This window comes from Ammospiza nelsoni, chromosome 6 (assembly GCF_027579445.1).
Source record: "Ammospiza nelsoni isolate bAmmNel1 chromosome 6, bAmmNel1.pri, whole genome shotgun sequence".
In the NCBI taxonomy this organism is placed as follows: Eukaryota; Metazoa; Chordata; class Aves; order Passeriformes; family Passerellidae; genus Ammospiza; species Ammospiza nelsoni.
Genome location: NC_080638.1, coordinates 2,466,761 through 2,484,867, shown reverse-complemented (window position 1 = coordinate 2,484,867; position 18,107 = coordinate 2,466,761). Strand labels below are relative to the sequence as shown.

At 42.0% G+C, this 18,107-nt stretch overlaps 1 protein-coding gene across 1 annotated transcript in view; it reads right to left on the bottom strand.

The window, feature by feature from the left end:
* The window catches only part of KIF18A (kinesin family member 18A), a 31,245-nt gene extending 19,178 nt beyond the window's left edge, over nucleotides 1-12,067 (bottom strand). Inside the window, exons 1-9 of the mRNA XM_059474417.1 lie at nucleotides 11,906-12,067; nucleotides 10,766-11,151; nucleotides 9,944-10,101; nucleotides 8,962-9,066; nucleotides 7,955-8,065; nucleotides 4,833-5,030; nucleotides 3,033-3,206; nucleotides 2,076-2,150; nucleotides 1,723-1,832 (exon numbers count right to left, since the gene is read on the bottom strand). Coding sequence (XP_059330400.1) covers nucleotides 1,723-1,832; nucleotides 2,076-2,150; nucleotides 3,033-3,206; nucleotides 4,833-5,030; nucleotides 7,955-8,065; nucleotides 8,962-9,066; nucleotides 9,944-10,101; nucleotides 10,766-11,093 — 1,259 coding nt within the window. The 5' untranslated portion in view covers nucleotides 11,094-11,151; nucleotides 11,906-12,067. The remainder of the gene's footprint in view (nucleotides 1-1,722; nucleotides 1,833-2,075; nucleotides 2,151-3,032; nucleotides 3,207-4,832; nucleotides 5,031-7,954; nucleotides 8,066-8,961; nucleotides 9,067-9,943; nucleotides 10,102-10,765; nucleotides 11,152-11,905) is intronic.
* Between the last annotated feature and the right edge of the window lie 6,040 nt (nucleotides 12,068-18,107).

Here is an 18,107-nt window from a genome sequence, read left to right as displayed (position 1 = left end):
TGGAGATTCTGCTTCTTTTTACCCTCCTTATGGGGGGCCTCTGCTGGAAAACCAACCTTTTGTGTACTTCTATTTACCAGTGTTCCCAATACAGCATCAAGTACAGAAGCCTTTGTGGATTCAGCCTTTCAATGAGCACATTCCTGTTCTTATGGAGTTACCTTTACCCTCTGGTGTGCACTGTAAAAATGACAAAGTCACCCTGTAGGCACACTGAGGGTATGAGCCCCCCTACACTACCTGGTGTCCAAGAGCTCAAGGACCTGCTGGTTGTAGTTATGGAGCCAGTGCCCACTGTCTACCCTAAGAGGCTCAAGACTTGAAGGGCTGGCACACAACCCACCTCCAAGCTTTAGCAGAAGGATGAATGACTTTTAGGTTTGAAGAAGCAAGTGATGCTTCTTCAGTGATGCAAAAACCACGGGTGGTTGGACCTAAACACCAGATCATGGACAAGGCTCTCTTCTCTGTCCCCACTAAAAGGGAGAAGGCAGCACAATACCTTCAAAAGCCGTAAATGAATGGGAGAAATCAGTTCATTACCCACACCACAACAGTATGGTGAGCCTGGCAGGATACTCATGAGAAGGAAGAGAATGAGACAGGCACATAATTCCTGACATCCAGAGGGACTGGGACAGGTCTACATTTGGCCCTTTGGATTTTCCATAACAAATATTCTCTGACCAGCAAACCTTGGCATAGAATACATCCAGCCTTTTGAAAAGATATTTTAGAGACCTTGCCCTTGACTGACTCTTCCCACACACAAAGAATGAAATAAAGGGCAAATCACAGGAAATAAATCAATCTTAAAGACATACAGTGCAAAAATATGCAGGAAAACTGTCAGAACTATCAACATGACTTAGAAGCCCACACTTCTTTTGAAAATTTAATTTAAATAACCTGAATGAAAGGGTTTATTGAAATGTCTGCAATGCCACTAAAATAAAATGCAGAGAATATCTTGTTTCGAATGAGTTCTTACTATACCTCAGAAAGCTTTCCAGGTTAAAAACCAGCATATTCAAAGGGCCAAATAAAAAAAAAAAAAAGTTAGCTGAATCAACTTAGGTGAGTAATTGTCAGAAAGATGAGATATGCAGAGACCATCCAGAAAGTCTTTCACTACAAAACCTACCCTCTTCATGGAATACAACGATTTCTGCAACAAATTGCTACTTCACATTTTAGTTTGTTACACTTTGTGTTCTCTCATGAGACTGTCACAAGAGAAAAGATACACAGGAACACTACCAAGAAGAAAAAGAGGCCAAGAAATATTAAAGCAATAGAAAATAAGCAATCTACAAACATAAAGTGATCCCTTTGTAGAAAAACTTCCAGGTTTTGTCTCTCTCAAGCCTTGCAGCAAAGATCCCACTTGAGCTAGTGCCTGCCAAGAGTGGCAGAGCTGCTGTCACTTATGCAAACGACATTCTGCCTACCCACAAACACAACCTGTTCAGGAGCTGTGCTGGGAGCCAGCACTCAGATGCTCCTTCCTGTCACATGGCATTTCCTACGTCCTCCCCTTTCGTTTTAAAACCACCACCAAGTTGTTCTGAACAGGAACAGCACGTTGGGCAAAGCCATACCTAGATCTAAGTAAAGCAATGTTAAAATGGGAAAATCAATACTGGAAAGAGTAGGTTTGTTTTACAAATGCTTTTACAATTTAGACAAACTCCAGCCTGGAAGCAAATGTGATTCATTTACCTTTCTATTTCTATTTGCTGGTTGTTTGAAAGTTCTGCAGTATTATGATTTTCAGGAATGCTTGCTTGCTTTTCTTCGTATTCTCTCAGCTTCTCCTTCAACATTAGAATCTAAACCAAAAGAAGCACCCTTTAATAGAAATATGGTTTTTGGTTTATTTCCCAAAGTTGTCATTCTGTGCTGATATTCAACAGCCTTACAAATGGCAGCAGGTGACATTCCTCTTAGAAGACAAAACTTTCTTACTTCAAAATACATTAGACCCTTATAGATTTAATCCCATTAACTATTTTTTTATATTCAAAGTTAACAGTTAACCTTTTAACCTCTTAACAACAGATTTTTTTATGTACCTCTTTCTTTTGTTCATTGCAAATTTTAGCATACTGGCTTATGTGACTGTCCAAACTCACAACGTTGCTCTTCAACTGGAAAGAAACAAATCAGAATTTAAAGGCAGCTCCTCAACGTTTTCATGCATAATAAGCACAGTGTGTATATGTAGCACATAGTTACACATTCACTATGTTGTGAGGAAAGATTAATACAATTCTGACTTGCACAATGAGAAAATGACTGTCAGCTTTTGCTGTCATCTGTTGCACACCCGTGGCCAGGACATTTTCCTCAACAAACCAAGAATAATTACATTTACATATGCAACCACATTTTGCATTTTTTCAGATTAGTTTTACTATTTAAATGTCTGTCTTGTGCATTTTATTATAAAAGCTACCTTTAAGTACACAACAAATGGAAACTACCGTGAACCCTGTATTACATAAAAAGAATTAGGAGCTGCAGCAAAAAAGATAATGAAAAATAAAGTTAAACAATAGAGAGCAGAAAAGGACATCCCAGCTTTTCATTTATCAAGACAATCTCACTGAGCTTCTTGACTCCAGCTGAATTCTACCTGTACAATCCTGGACTGGCTCTTGTACAACTGGTCAGAAATTTCTTTAATGTACATTACAGCTCTCTGAGAAAGTAAGAGCAAAACAGTAAAAAAGGATGTGAATTCTACTGGCTGAGAATTATTCTAAATCTCATGCTCACAAAACAAACTGTTTCAAACTGGCAGCACCATATCACTAACACAGCTATGGTGCTTTTGGGTTAGATCTACTTTGTATCTGCTACACCTACCAGTCAGATAAGAAAGAGTTGACCATAGAGAAAGAAGATGTAACAGAACAAATTTTTGAGTCAGAAGTGAAGGAAAATATAATATTCCAAAAGAAATAATTTTTCTTGTAATAGTAGATTATTGTACTTTGACAAGAGAACAGTAAAAGCAATACACTCACAGAAGACTTGATATCCTTTGCTCGGTTTGCATACTTCAGAGTGTTGTAGGTATCATCATAAAACAAAGAGGAGGGGCTAATAGCAGCTATCATGATTGTTCTGCAATTTCCTCCAAGAGAATCCTTCAGTAAACGAGTCAGCTTGCTGTTTCGATAAGGAATGTGCTTCTTGCTCTAAGAAGAGTGAGAGATATTGGTAAGGTTTATTTAACTGTACTTCAAATAAAAGTCTGCTTGGAATTTCAACGGTAACACAAACCATGAGAAACAGCCATGAAAATTTTCTTTGACACAAGTGACTTTCCTTTGAAGTATCTGTACATCTTAAGCAGTTTAAGTCTCTTGGAACTGTTCAACACCTTTGCAACACACGTATTAGCTAGGTTATTTCCTGATGCCTGGATATGTAACTCCTACTTCTGTGATAGAGCAGCTAACAAAAAAAGTAAACTACATTAAATTACACTGAGTTTACAAAATCATCCAGATTGGGAAGGACCTCTAAAATCCCTCTAGTTCAATCCTTCTGCTCAAAGCAGGGTCAGCTAGAGTAAGATGGCAAGGACTATGCCCAGTAGGGTTTTGATTACCTCCAAGGATGGAGATTTCACACCTTTCCAGGCAACACATACTCTGCTTTGTGAAGCTACAGAATTTTCATCTCATTATACCAAGTTTGGTCACTAGGAACCCAATCCCTTATCAAGTAAATCAATGTGATTTTTCCATGTGTCTGTGGCACAGACTTTAAACTCCACCCTCCCCTCCAACAAGATGGTGACAAGGACATGCAGCATCAGGAAGGGAAATTAAACCTGATTTTCCCCTGGCATATTTGAAGGAGTATTACTGCGACCTGTGTGGGCTGCTGCTGGTGAGAGAGAGACAGTGAATCTTGTTTCTTGATCAGAAGGCTGAATTTATTAATATATGATATTATACATTATAGTTATACTAAATAGAATATAAAGAGAGGTTTGCAGAGCAGCTAGCTAAGCTAAGAAGAGATAGAAAAAAAACCCACAACAAAGTTGTGGCCAAGGACTCAGTCCCCTGGCTTGAACTGGTGATTGGCTCTTAATTATAAACATAGAAAATGAGCCAATCAAGGTGAATCCTGTTGCATTCCACAGCAGCTGATAATAATTGTTTACCTTCTCTTCGGGGGCCTCTGGCTCCCGAAGACACAGAAATATGAAAGAAAGGATTTCTGTGGAGAAATGTCTGCGACAAAGGAGGAATTTGCTAGTTGAGCAGAAGGACAAAAAGAGTGTTATGGTAGACAGTGGACTTCACTTATGCAAAAATTCAGGAGGTTTTATCATTCTGCTACACAACTGTACCTATTCCTTGCCTTGAGCTGGTGAGCCAGATTAGGAGATTGACTCATTGCTCTGAGCAGGGATGTGTGTGTGTATGGATGTATGTGAGATCCCAAAAGAACAACTTGGAAGAGATACTGTTTTATCCTACAAAAGCTGCTCCCCCCCAAGATTAAAGGTTAATTGTAAGGTTATTCATGTACTCATGCAATCTTCTCTACATATGCTTGATTTTGAACATAAGAAAAGCAGGTACCATTCATCTTTGGTACTATCCTTAGGCAGCTGCACATAACTTTTGAGAATTTTCTCTCACTGGGACTGTCTTTTAGCTACCACAGATATGATGGTAGAAACCCTTAAGACAATCTTACATGAGAATGATGATGTGAGTAGCACCAACAATGTAAACCACATCATTCCGTCAGCTGAGCACTTTTTAAAATGGTTTCTGAACTGCATGGGAAACAGCACCTACCTTAGGATCTGCCAGTGCATTAATGACATTTCCAAGAGCAAGCAGGGACCTGTTAATGTTTGTTCCCTCCACAAAGCGAGCCCCCCTGGCACTGGTGGCTTTGGCTCGCTCAGACCCTGCCAGGTCAATCAGAGACATTTTGGCAATACGAATATTCTGATTAATACTGGCTGTTTTATCTTGCTGCCGTAGGTAAATCTACAATAAAAAAAAAAAAAAAAAAGAAGAAAACAATTAAAAAGTAACAGCTAAGTAATCTAAGTAGTAAATTAATTTCATAGCATAACAACTGGTTTAAGACATTTGTATTGGATGTCCTGCCACTTTGCCTTCACTTAACTGAATCACAAGGTACCTCCTTTTCTTGCTCCTGATTCTCTCTCCCCTCCTGCTGCAGAGGATTAAGTGACCAACTGGCCCAGGCTCACAAAGCAGCAAAGATAAGTGAGGTTTTTTACAGGAAAAATGAATTTCACAGCTCTTCTTGTGCACCACAAATGCATACTACACTCCTGAACTTGAAATTGAAAGAGGTGTTCCTTTTTCAAATGCACATTTAGGAGTACACCATAAAGAAATGCATAGGGATAAACCAGGAAAAGGCTGACCCTTCAGTGATTTAGATTTAATTGTATCTTCCATGAATAGGAAACAATATCCATTTACTGCTGTGAAAATATACTTCAGGATCTTCTCAAATGTGATGCCACTTGCTTCATCCCATTTGTCCTGAAATTTCACAGTACCAAGATGGACAAAGAACTAAAAGCTTCTGCTGCTGAAGGTATTCTTTCTTCAGGTTTATAAGGAGGCAAGCAAAGCATGAATATACAGTCAGTAAGAAGAAACAAAGTTATCCTTAGATGGCTTTCTACTTTATACAGTATTTATTTCCCCTTCTCTTGTGTTGAGTGCCCTGCCATTTGTTAATATAATTAATAATGGTTAGTGACACTTTAATGAATGCCCTTCTGGACAGTGAATTAGAAAGGAGCTGCCATCAGCACAAGGTGACTGACTAGTAAAGACTCACCACTGCTGTGGCTTTAAGCTCTGTGCATGAGAAATGAAGCCTTCACAATAAGGCTTCATCATAAGTTTCTAACAGAAAACAGATTGACAAGTACTGTGAAAGAATAAAATAAAATTCCTATGACTTGCCATGAAATGTAAATCTATTTCAAACAGATATGTTTCTATATTAAACAGTATAACTAAGTTCAGTTGCACTGTTTCCAGTATAATAGACAAAAAAAAAAAGAACCTCAGGCTGGGAACAGGCTACCAGAACAACATAATAACTATCATTAATGAAGGAGGGAAAGGTAGAGTGACAGCTAAACTCTGTTGTATGACTCAAGCTTTTGTAAAAATTCAAAAGATACAGGAAATGCCCCAAAGCAGAACACTCTCAATAGAACAGTGTAGCAATTCAGATTTTTCTCTCAGATGCAGTAATTGCCTGACCCAGATAGATATTTCAAACTTAAGACATATGGTACAGTAAAGCAAAACTTGCATCTTTAAAATCAGCTCAAAATGTCCTGGGCCAAGACTTACCAACTTCTGAGTCAGTTTCAGAAAATATCCTGATCCCACAACGTTAACAAGAAAAGCCAAAAATAACCTATCTCTACAAAAAAGCAACTCTTCAAATAATAGAAACTTTAAAAATAAAGAGCAATCATGACAGCACTGGGGATTTCTCACCACTTACATCTCTGCAAACAAAGACAATTTCATTATGCAGAATGTCACAGATTTGTGGAAATATATGAGGAACTGAAGTGATTTATTCAATTGCTTGCCACTTGTAGAAATGCACTGAGAAAAAGCCTGCCAGATAATAAAATGCAGAGCTTTTTCCCCAAGAGGTGAGGGAGAGAAGAGATCCCAGCAGCAGGTAAACAAGCAGAAAGCAGCAGTTCCCTCTGGTCTGTGTGCAGCTCTGCACCTGGAGCCTTCCTGAAGGCAGCACACATCCATGACAGGGCAGCTCTCAAGCCAAACCACTTCAAAAGAACTCTTTGTGCAACCCTGTACAGCACACAACAAGGGCAGGCCCTGGGGGAAATTCAAAACAGGAAGGGCAATTGCTAACATAAGTTTAAGGTATATAGGAAAACAGAAGCTTTTAGAGTGGTAATGGCTTTTGCTCTGTTCCATACATAGAAGATGTTTTTTAAAACTTTGTTATAGTTATTTAGCATTGACTAAGTCTGTAGGTACTGTTAAAAACTTCCCAACACTTAAGTGCTCTAATGCAAGGACCAGAATCAAATGTGTTTTAATATTTTTCAATCCAGAGTGAAACACATAAGTCATTCAAGGTACTGCTTTGCACTATGTAACAGCAAACAGGACAAAAAAAAAGACATTCTTGATAACAGGACTAGTTTCTAAATATCACAGGCTGTATTTAAAAAGAGAAGACAGGAGAATAAGGCAGTGTAGCCAACCCCAAAAATCTTGGGAGAAGTCTTAAGTTTTTGCATATTTGCACAACTCATTCAAAGTTCATTTCTGAAAACTAAGAAGCATCATTTCAGTTTTCTAAAACTTGATCCATAGCAGGATATTAGGAAATCACTTTATTGTAGAAATTAACATTAACCAAGTAAAATAAGAAAGTACTACTTGAGATTCTTAGTTTACTAAGATATTTACATATTTACATGGTTTACATTCTGTAAATTATTTTTCTCAAAGAAATGCTAAGCAACATCATGATACCAGAAAGCTTTACAAATACCCCACCAATACCTTTCAGTTTATAAAATTACAATATGGAAGTCTATTAAAGCTTTAAATTACGATTTTACATAAGTTATTTCTTCAAAGGAATATAAGTTAAGAAGGTATAAGTACATATTTTATACATATAAGCTCAAACAATTGGAATTAGAGATCTTTGCACTGAATTAATTTCTTCCAACATAAACACTAACAACCATTACATCCTTCCAAGGACTAAGGAGTAACAAAAAGAGTAAACTGAAAATCTTCAACCCCCTCTTCCCCAAACTGAGGTTCAGCACAGTTTAAAAGCTTCCCTTCTGTCCATCTTCAAACAAAACCTGCAGCTGCAGTAATGGCCACTGTTTCTGGCTGTACCACCTCACCTGAAAGACAGCATGGGACCGGGAAGAGGAGGCATTCACATCTGTGGGATGCTGGGTCCTGTTTTTGTTCCCATAATCCAACATCTGAAGGATTTCCTCTGCTGATTTAGGCTTTAGGAATAGAGCACATGACAAATACAGGATTCTTTTCATTTCCAACAACTATAGTAACACACTGATTCTAAAATACATTTGCTTTAACATTCACCTTCAAAAAAAGGCACTTCAAATAAATATTCTCAGCTGAAAAGCAGTAAGGTATGAGAAGTAAGCACTTAATTCCAGCAACATAAATCAGCAAATATTTTTAGTTTAGAATTTAAACAAATATGAAAGATTTTCCATAGTTAGAATCAGCCTCTTTTAACAATGTCTGGACTTAAATTAGTATATCACTATTGAATGCATTAGTACAAGAAAAGGTTTTTCCTCACAGAACTCAAGGTTTGGGAAGAAGGATGTTCAGAGGTTAGAATACAAACTAAGAATATTGTTTCCTGTCACAGCATGTAAGTACACAAGGAAGCTGCAAGAAAATAGGTCCACAGGAATGGATATTCAGATTGGAAAACTAAGTTCTATCACTGACCTTACCTAAGAATTGCTGTGCTGGCCTGGAAAAGTAATTTACCAAGGACTTCTTCAAATATAGTTATTTACAAACAAAAACAACCTTTAGCCTTCACAGCTGTGTAGGTGGTGATGAAGGCAATGCCAAGATATTTTAGCCCAAAAAGAAATCTTCCAAAATCTGCTGGATGAGCATCAAGCCAACTGTACCCTTTTACAACAAGGACTGAATGCTCCTATATTTGCATTCAATGAGACTAGCAGGTTTTTTCCACAACGTGCTTTTAACTAATTAATTAGATTTTCAAGTTACTGGTGCTTATGGCCAGAAAAAAAACCCACTAGGAAATGACCAAATTCCATACAGCTTTCAGAACAATGGGAATGTTTCTCAAATATCTCAAGCACATTTTAAGTTTCTAGAGATATTTACATACCTGATGCAGTGTCAGACCTTGAACTATCACCCCTTGCTGGCCATCCTCACGAACAGCCAGAGGTCCAGAGTTGACCAGCAGATCACGAATCTGTTCATTGTAAACCTTTGAGAGGGAATCGACAAGATTTTGTTAAGATATCCTCCCATAGCTGACAGAATTAAAAAAGCAGAAATCAGCAGTCTTTTTTATACTCCTTTAAGACAAAGTAGTGAATTCATGCTATAAATTTTTGACATTTTTCATATACCAAGCTTAAAGTATTCAATTAATATTATTTATTTACTAAAAAGAATTACTTCTAAAATCTAAAAAGAATCTTCATTCTTTATTGAAAAAGAACTTTTTTTTTACAAAAACCAGTTTGGCAACAAGCATGAATGCAAAGCATTTCTTTTTTCTCCACGGTACATCACGATCCACACTTCTGCAGCACTTCTTAGTTCAAAGCTACTTCTGTTAAAATTTTTAAATCTCTTGTTTCTTGGTCTGTGAAAACATATGGCAATGCACACTTTCCCCTCCCAAGTACCACCTAGGGTCCATGAAGACTTTGAGGAAGCTAAAAAGATAACCATTTCACTAGCACCATTCAGCAGTGGTGCCAAAACATTTCCCTGTAAAATCACAACATCATTTTGTTGTGCTTTTCCAGTGTTATAGGATGTTACTGTGAGTCCTAAAACACTACCCTGAAAAGAAATTTCCTTGTACACACGAACAGATGCTGAGAGGCACGTAATTGGTCAGCAAGACACAAATCATCAACAATCAGTAAATATATCAGAAGTGGAGGTTGTTTGTGGGCAGCCTTCTGTAAATCAGCCCAGGAACACCGAGTTTGCAGAGCACAACACAGTTTCACTCGTGTAAGGACACACTTTGGCAAGCCCCAGAAGGGACCAGAGGAGAGTAAAACCAGCTTCTTTTTATTTATAAAATATGACTTATTAAAAGCAACATAGCAAATGCAGGAACTCACCTCTAAATAAGAGACAGCAACATCACATGTTTTATCATCTTTGATTTGATCCATGCGCTTATAAAGTGTCATCATGGTTAAATACATGACTCCAGGGTCTTCAGGAGAACCCAACATTGTATGAGTCTTTCCAGCTCCTGTTGCACCATATGCAAGCACTGAATTTTCCCCAAAAGACAGCAAAGCAAAAACATGTAATTTATTTGTAAGCTAATCAGGAAGACCAAAGTCAAATGAACATTTACAGACCTCTGTCATTCTGCACAACTGTTTCATAAATGGATAAAGTTTCTTACTTAGGCTATACCTTTCAGATCTATAATTAGAGCAAGATGTTTCCAAATAACATTTTTGAATTTTCAGTTCAAAATTCATTCAGTGATACATCTCATGAAAATATTATTTACTGACTCTCATAACCCTAAGCCATCAACTTACTGCTGATAAGTATTTAATTTCCCCACCACATTCCAGCAGCCAATTAAAAAACCCCAAGATCTCCAAGAGTTCATAAAGCAGTTCTGTCACACACCCTGACACAACTGCTTCTGCTTAAATAACTCTAGATGACTCCCATATATTTCAGATAAATTTCCCAAGTCTATTATAACCTTAACACAAACTTATTCTTAAAATAGAGTAGAGCTATCCTAACTTCCACATGCTAAAAAGTCAGGCTTTCATAGCTATGAATTAAACCACAATGTTTTATTTCTATCTCAGGCTTTTTTAACAGCTCTGCAGCCACTGGACAGAACAGCAGAAACTTTGAGAAATTCCCTTAAGTTTTTTTTAACTAAAGAGGATGAAGAACAAAGTTACCTGTACAGTTATATCCATTTAGGAAGCCATCAATTAGATTTTTGGTAGTATGCTCAAAAACCTCCAACTGGGATGAGTTGTCATCAAATACGGCATCAAACATGAACTTAAGATCCTTCCTTTGCCTTTTGTTAATATCCCTGTGGGTCACTCTCCTCCTGTTGAAGAAGCTGACTTCCTCCTCCTTAGGATCAAAGACCAGCACGTGCTGGTCGATGACACGGACCACCCTGCTGAAGCTGCCCTGCTTTTCCTTCTGGCTCTCCGGGCGCACTCGCACCACCACTTTGACATGGCTGCACACATCTTCTTCCTTGGCAGGAGCCATCCCGGCTGCCCCCAGCTCCGCTCCCAGCGCTCTTTCAGGTCCAGCAGCCGAATCCTTTCTGCGGCAGACAAGAGAGGTTTTATTTGCAATAGGAGCCTTTCACTCCTCCCAGCAGTTCCCCCGTTTGCTCGGGCCCCTGTGCCGGGCCCAAGGGCCGCCCCAAGGAGACTTTGGGAACTCCGCGATGCACCGAAAGGTGCCTGAACTCAGCGCAGCTTCCAGAAAGGAACCAACCAGCACCGCCCCAGGGAATTCTCGAGTTTATTTCAGAATGTAAACTACCAACTGGCCTACAGGCTTCCCTTCATACAGACCAAGCTTTCAGAGGAGACACCGCATTTCTGCGGACCAAGGCGAGCAGTCTTTTTGTCCTTCAGCACAAAGAGGAGCTGCCCGTGTCGCCCTCCCCGGACTGAGCCAGGCACGTCGCGCGTACATTTCAAGAGAGTTAAAGCGGGATTTGCGTTACCGTGCCCCGCAGGGGATGCAGTAACCGGCCCCAAAGCGGAATTCCCTTCAAACAGCCCATTGCTGCTGTTGGCAGCGCGCTGCCGGCTCACCCCTGGCAGGGACACGAGCAGGGCTGCCAGCGCCGCCGCTGCCGCTCCAGGGCCGGCTCGCCTCCCTCAGCCGAGCCCCTCCCGGCTCTCCCGGCCCCTCCTCACCCACCGCAGGCGGCTCTTCCTGGGGGCACAGCGCCAGGCTGGGCCCTGCGGCCGGAGAATCCCCCGTGCCGCCCGTTCACCCTGCCCGGCACTCGCTCACCCTGCGGGCCGGGCCTTTCCCTCCCCGGGCTCACCCCCGGCACTCACCCTGCGGGCGGGCCCGTGCCCGGTGTCACCCGCGGGCCGTGCCCTCGGCCGTCCCCGGTCTCTCTCTCTCTCTGTCACCCCCGGGCCGTGCCCTCGGCCGTCCCCGGTCTCTCTCTCTATCACCCCCGGGCCGTGCCCGCACCGCCCCGGGCTCCGTCTCTCGGTCCCTGTTCCACACCAACCTCCATCCACCGGCCGCGCAATTCAAACACGGGCAGGCCGCGCTCCTCGCCTTCTCATTGGCTGTGCGCCGTGACGTCAGCAGAGCGCCGTGCACGGGGTCCGCGGGGAGGCCGGGAGGGAAGGGAGCACGGAGGGACTGAGGGCGGCCGTGAGGGAAGGGCGGCGCTCCCGGGGCTGCCGGGGAAGGGGCGCCTGTGGCTCCGCGTGTCCGGCTCCAGCCCCCCGGGCTCTCCTCGCGGCGCTGCTCCGGCCGCCTCCGATCCAAAGCGCTTCGGGCTGGGGTTTCTGTCCCGCCGCCTTTGGTTCTGCTCCAGCGCCGGCCCGAGGTGGCGGCCTGCAGCCGTGCCCCTCAGGCTGCCCCTGGGGGCGTGCGCTGTGTGAAATGAAATAAAACACGAACTGTGCTCTCGCCGTGAGGAGGAGATGCCCGGGGTGCGGGAGGAGGGGGCTCTCTGTGGGCAGCGTCCCTCGCGTTCCCCCAGGGCAGGGCAGGGCAGGGATGGGGGCACGGCCGGGGCTCAGCCGCTCCTCGCCCTCAGCAGAACGGCCGGGACGGCAGGGTGTGAAAATCGCCAATCATTTGTTTTTAAAATTGAAAAGTTTAATAGTAATAAAATGGTTATAAAAATAGCAATATAATTAGAGTAACAAAAACTTTGGACAATTTGAATTAGGACAATATGAGACAATAAATCAAAGAGTTATGGACGTCTGGGTAGCTTTTCTCTGGGCAGCATAAGCCCGAAAAGGACACCCGTTAACAGAGGATTAAAAACAACAGCCTGTTGCATATTCATACACGATACATGATGTGTAAATTCCATTCAAACACAGGATTCTGTCTGGTCAGTGTCAACTTCTTCTGCTGAATCCTGATGGCGTTTTCATGGCTGAGCAAAGCGGGAGGAAGTTCATTTCTTCTAATAATGGAACAATAAATTTGTTTTCTCTGAAAGATTGAGAGGTGTCCCGTGCCTGCTATCTCAGTGCGAGTCCTTCCTTTAAAAAAGTATCTTACATAGCATAGTTTCTATTTTAACATTGTGTTATAACCTAAAACCATATTTAACACACTACTTAAGAAAATTAATACAGCATAACTTTCTAACATAACACATATAATATTAATTTCAATATTTGCAAAAAGCCAATCATAAACCACACATTTTTCACAATGGGAAGGGACAGGAGGCACAAACTCAGCGGTGCCATGGAGAGAATTCAGCAGGAGAGTCAGAAGCTGTGCAGACAAGCAGGGCAGAGCAAGGAAAGCCTTCCCGTGGGCTCAGCCATCTCCGGAGAGCAGGGCCCATCTCAGGTGATAATTAATGGTCACCATGGTTGGGAACACCGGTGCCACCACCCCGATCCTGCTCTGCGCCTGTAAGAGCCTGAATGAGAGATGTGGGACTCCAGGGGCTCTCCAAAATGCAGTTCATTCCACCCAAGAGGCTACAGCAGTCCAGGGTGGTGGGTGACAGAGCTGTGCCCACAGCTGTCAGCTCCAGCTGCAGGCAGGCCTGAGACCCTTTGGTTTTGGTTACACTGCATTATAGACTTTTCTTAAGTTACAATGCATTATATACTTTAGGTTACAATGCATTACACACTTTTCTTTAGGTTACAATGCATTATATCCTTTTCTTTGCTGAGCATCTTCATACAGTAGAACCAATCTATACCTTAACTATTATCTATAACCTATCATAACTACTGTAATTACCATATTCATGTTACTATTCTCCAATCACTAAAAGTACATTACAGTTTAAGCTAGAAATTGTTTTTCAGTTTTCTTGCAGTGGAAAATTCTGAGACATTTGTTCTACTTGCACCATCAGCAGGCTTGTTTGCCTGTGCTGTCTTTCTGCTTGGTAAAAACATCTTGTTTGAGGTGGGTCCATCCTTTTCTCTAAGCCATAAAAACCCCTTCTAACTAACACACCCTCGGCCTCCTCCGTTATCCAGTGAGATTGGCTCAGCAATTCCTTTCTTCTATATCAAAACTTGCTTCCATCTCTATCCCTTCATCAGACTCTACATTTAAAAATCTTTCTGCTAAGCACACATATCTGTGAGACTTTCTTGTCAAACTTTCATCCTTCCCAACATGCCCCTTTCTGTCTGGAGCACGGTGTCCTTTGCTCTGGGGAATCCCTTCAGTCCCCCGGGTCGCTGCCCCAGCTGTGTCTCCTCGCTGCTGTGCCCAGCAGGAACCCAAAGCAGCCCCAGCTCAGCCCCTGGGGAGGGAATGAACTGCAGCCCAGCCAGAGCCAGCAGAGCACACCGTGGTAATGCCCATGTTTTCTGCACGTTTTCTGTAGGCACACCGGGGAGTGTTGCAAAGCACACATCTGTGTGTCTGCTCAAAGTTAGCCGTGTGCACTTTCAAATTTAAGGTGGGGGAATTACTGCCCTGTCCCTGTAGTACTCCTGTCTTTGAAGCAAAGACTACAAAATTAGATTTTACCAATCTACCTCACTTCTCAATGAAAAGTCTGTGCACTAAGTCCACACATAAAGAAAACACGTGGAATGCATAATTAAAATAAAAATACAATAGGGAAGGAAAAAAAAGGGATGTTTTTCATTCCAACTCCAACTACATTAAGTATGGCTCTTAAAATCCCCTTCTTATGCACAGAACTGGATAAACAAGAGAAAGAATGGCCTTGGATTCTTGCCCTTTATTTGCCTTGAACATCACTCAGAGAAGAAAGATAATAGACTTCTTCACCTTGTCCCCTTCTTTTGTGAGAAAGGACATCTGCAACATATTTATAGAAAAAAAAGATGCACTATATAATGAAAAAAACTCTTGATGTATGTGCATGGTAGATAAAATAATTTGTGGGCTGAAGTTAACACTGGAAAAGTTAACTCAGCTCTTCAGAAAGGTTGATCTGTTGTTTGCTATGTCTGTGTCCTGGCATAGGTTCTGGCCAGGACAGGGTTAATTTTTGCAGTGGCCAGAACCCAGAGGGTATTTTCCACCACCTGATGTGATTTTGTGGGCATGGGGAAGTGTGGGGGCACCCAGGTACTGTCGAGCACCCTGCGGGACCATGGTGAGAATTCCTGTGGGGATCCCTTGCCTCCCTTAGGCAATTTGGCTGTTAATTTGTTGGTTACTTTTTATTTTCTTATCCCATTGCCAGTTCCTGTAAATTGTTCTTACCTCAGCCCATGGTCTTTGCCTCTCAGTGCCACGCAGGCAGTGGAGTGAGGCAGGGAATGGAACAAGCAGTGCATGTTTTGGGGTGGTTCCAGTGGGAAACCAAATTCAGGAGTGCCATTCCCACACCACAACAGCCCTGTCTGGTGCCCAGTGTGGGTCATGCTGGGTTGAGATGACAGCAGACCTGCCCAGAGCAGGCTGGAAGCAGGTTTGATTTGCTGTGTTGGGTTGGTGCCCCTGCTCCCTGTGTTGCTGGGTCTGTTGGTGTGGCCGTGGCCCCTGACCCTGTGCATCTTTCCATCCCTGCACTCTGTGCCCACCTCGTGCTCCTTGTCCAGGCAGGGACAGGGGTCAGGATTGCTGTGCTGTGGCATATCAGTGTGTGGCATGGTGACATCAGGGGCAATGAGGGTGTTTTGGGATGTGGGTGCAGTGCTGCTCTCCTGCCCTTACCTCAGGTGTGGTGGTGTTTTTGAGTCCCCAGGATGAGGGAAGAGATGAGAATCTTGACTCCATGTTTCAGGAGGCTGATTTATTATATTATGTTATATATTATATTAAAAATGCCATACTAAAGAAAGAGAAAGGAGACATCAGAAGGCTAGCAAAGAATGCATAATAAAATCTTGTGACTGACCAGAGTCTGACACAGCTGGACCTGTGAATGGTCATCAAGTAGAAACAATTCACATGAGACCAATCAAAGATGCACCTGCCACATTCCACAGCAGCAGATAATAATTGTTTTCATTTCTGAGGCCTCTCAGCTTCTCAGGAGAAAAACCTTGGCGAAAGGATTTTTCAGAAAATATGTCTGTGACACTCAGGCACGACCTTTGGGAGTCCATTAATAATCATATCCAGTGTGTGGATCCAGGGGAGGGTGATTTTCCCCAGCCTTTTACCTCCTTTTCCTCCTGTTACAACAGCTTTTGAGACTTGAATTCCCTTTGGATGTTAAGGAGAGCATATTCTTGTTCCTAAGTCTTCCAGGTCTCCTCAGTGGGGCCCATACCACGTTTGGAGTCATGAAAGAGATTTCTAGGGAGATGTGCCCCAAGAGTGGATAGAGATGAGTGGCATGGAATGTGGGAGAAAATGGGTCATCTTCTGAAGGATTGTTCTGCTCCAGTGGTTTGGAAGTTCACCCCTAAACAATGACAAGACTCTGATAAAGTGGCAGAATATTTAAAAAAAAACATGCTCTGGCAGTTCCATAGAGGCATGGAGAATACCACTCCTAAGGCATGACAGACTGGTTTATTTAGTCCACTCCTTCACAATCTTTGATATATATGTACATATTAAAGAGTTCTTGATGTACATGTAGAAAAGTATGAATTACTTGAACCTCACTGGCATGGGAAGGTGTAAAAGGTTTCTCTGCTGTCTCTAAAACTTCCAACAGCCTTTGACCAGTTAAAGCACCTTGACCTCCTGGCATAAATGTTTACTCATCCACACTGTGAACCAAAGTGGGGAACTGATCTCACTGACAGCTGTCCAGCAGAGAAAATAATAGGATTGAGCTGGTTGAAGTCCCCAGCTGCACAGCTAGCTGTCCCAGCACACTGAAAGGGAATGAGAGGAATTAGCAGCTGGAGGTGGAGCCAGGTTCAGCCTGATTAAACCAGCACTGCTCCTGAAACGTTGGACATCCCAGGGCAGCCTCAGGCCTCCTGAATGTTGATGACATGTTAGACAATACCACAGTGCTGCAGCTTACTTTGCTTATTTTTTAGCAGATAGCTCCACTCCAGTATGCATCTTTTGACACAAGTTTTAGATTGTGGACAGCGAGGAAGTTGTAATTTTTAAATGTTCAGGTGTGTGCCACAGGATTATACTTGCCTTACTTAAACTAACAGTTTAGATATGAATGTTTTAACAGGCATATTATTCCTAGGACTGCATGTTTTAAACACATCTGGGTTGCTTTCAGGTTTTCTTTTTTCTGTGCAGCTGTTGAGTAAATTGAGAAAGCGAAACTAAAAGGAGCGTATTAAACAGGCACCCAAAGCCTGGGCATTCCTTTGATGACATGTGGAACTGATAACTGCACTGAGAACAAAGCTGGGAGCACCTCAGGATGCAGTAAGATGAGCCAAAAAAGTGAAATACATAATCCTTGTGAAAAAAAGTCCTAACAAGAATACACAGTGCTATAAGGAAACTGACATTTGCAGGGGTTTAAGAAGAAACCCATAAGAACTCTTTTCCCTGATAGTGCTGGGACTTGTGATACTTTCATGACACTTCATGTATTTTACAACATGAAATGCCTTGACTCAGACATTTTTTAATCTTTTCCCTTACAACTCAAAGGCAAGATGCAATAAATCTTCCAGACTACTTTTCAAAAAAATGAGATGTGTGTGTGCCTGAACCAAGAGGCACAACTTTATTAATCTGGGGTAGCAAGTAATTAACTATTAACTACTGAGTAAGGGCACACATTCTTCCTTTTCTGATCCCTTATTTGTCTTTAAGACATCTGCCTAAAAGGAAGTTTAAATGTTCAGCTGCTCATCTTTTTTGCTTTGTGCATGTTTATTGAAAATAATATTGTGCCTCTGTATAATTTTGTAACAGACATTTTTATAAAACCTACCAACACTGCAACCTTCTACTCTATGTAAAGTTAAAATGAATATTGTCATTTTCTATTGTAATACTTATGGCAGGGTAAGCTGCTGCAACGTGGGATCTTACACAAACCTTAGGATATATAGATAATTAGAGGCTGACAGGACTCCACCATGTGACCCTTCAGGGCACAAACAAGAACAGCTGTGCTAACCTCTAAACTGCCCCTTGGAAAAGTTGCTCTCTCTCCACTGA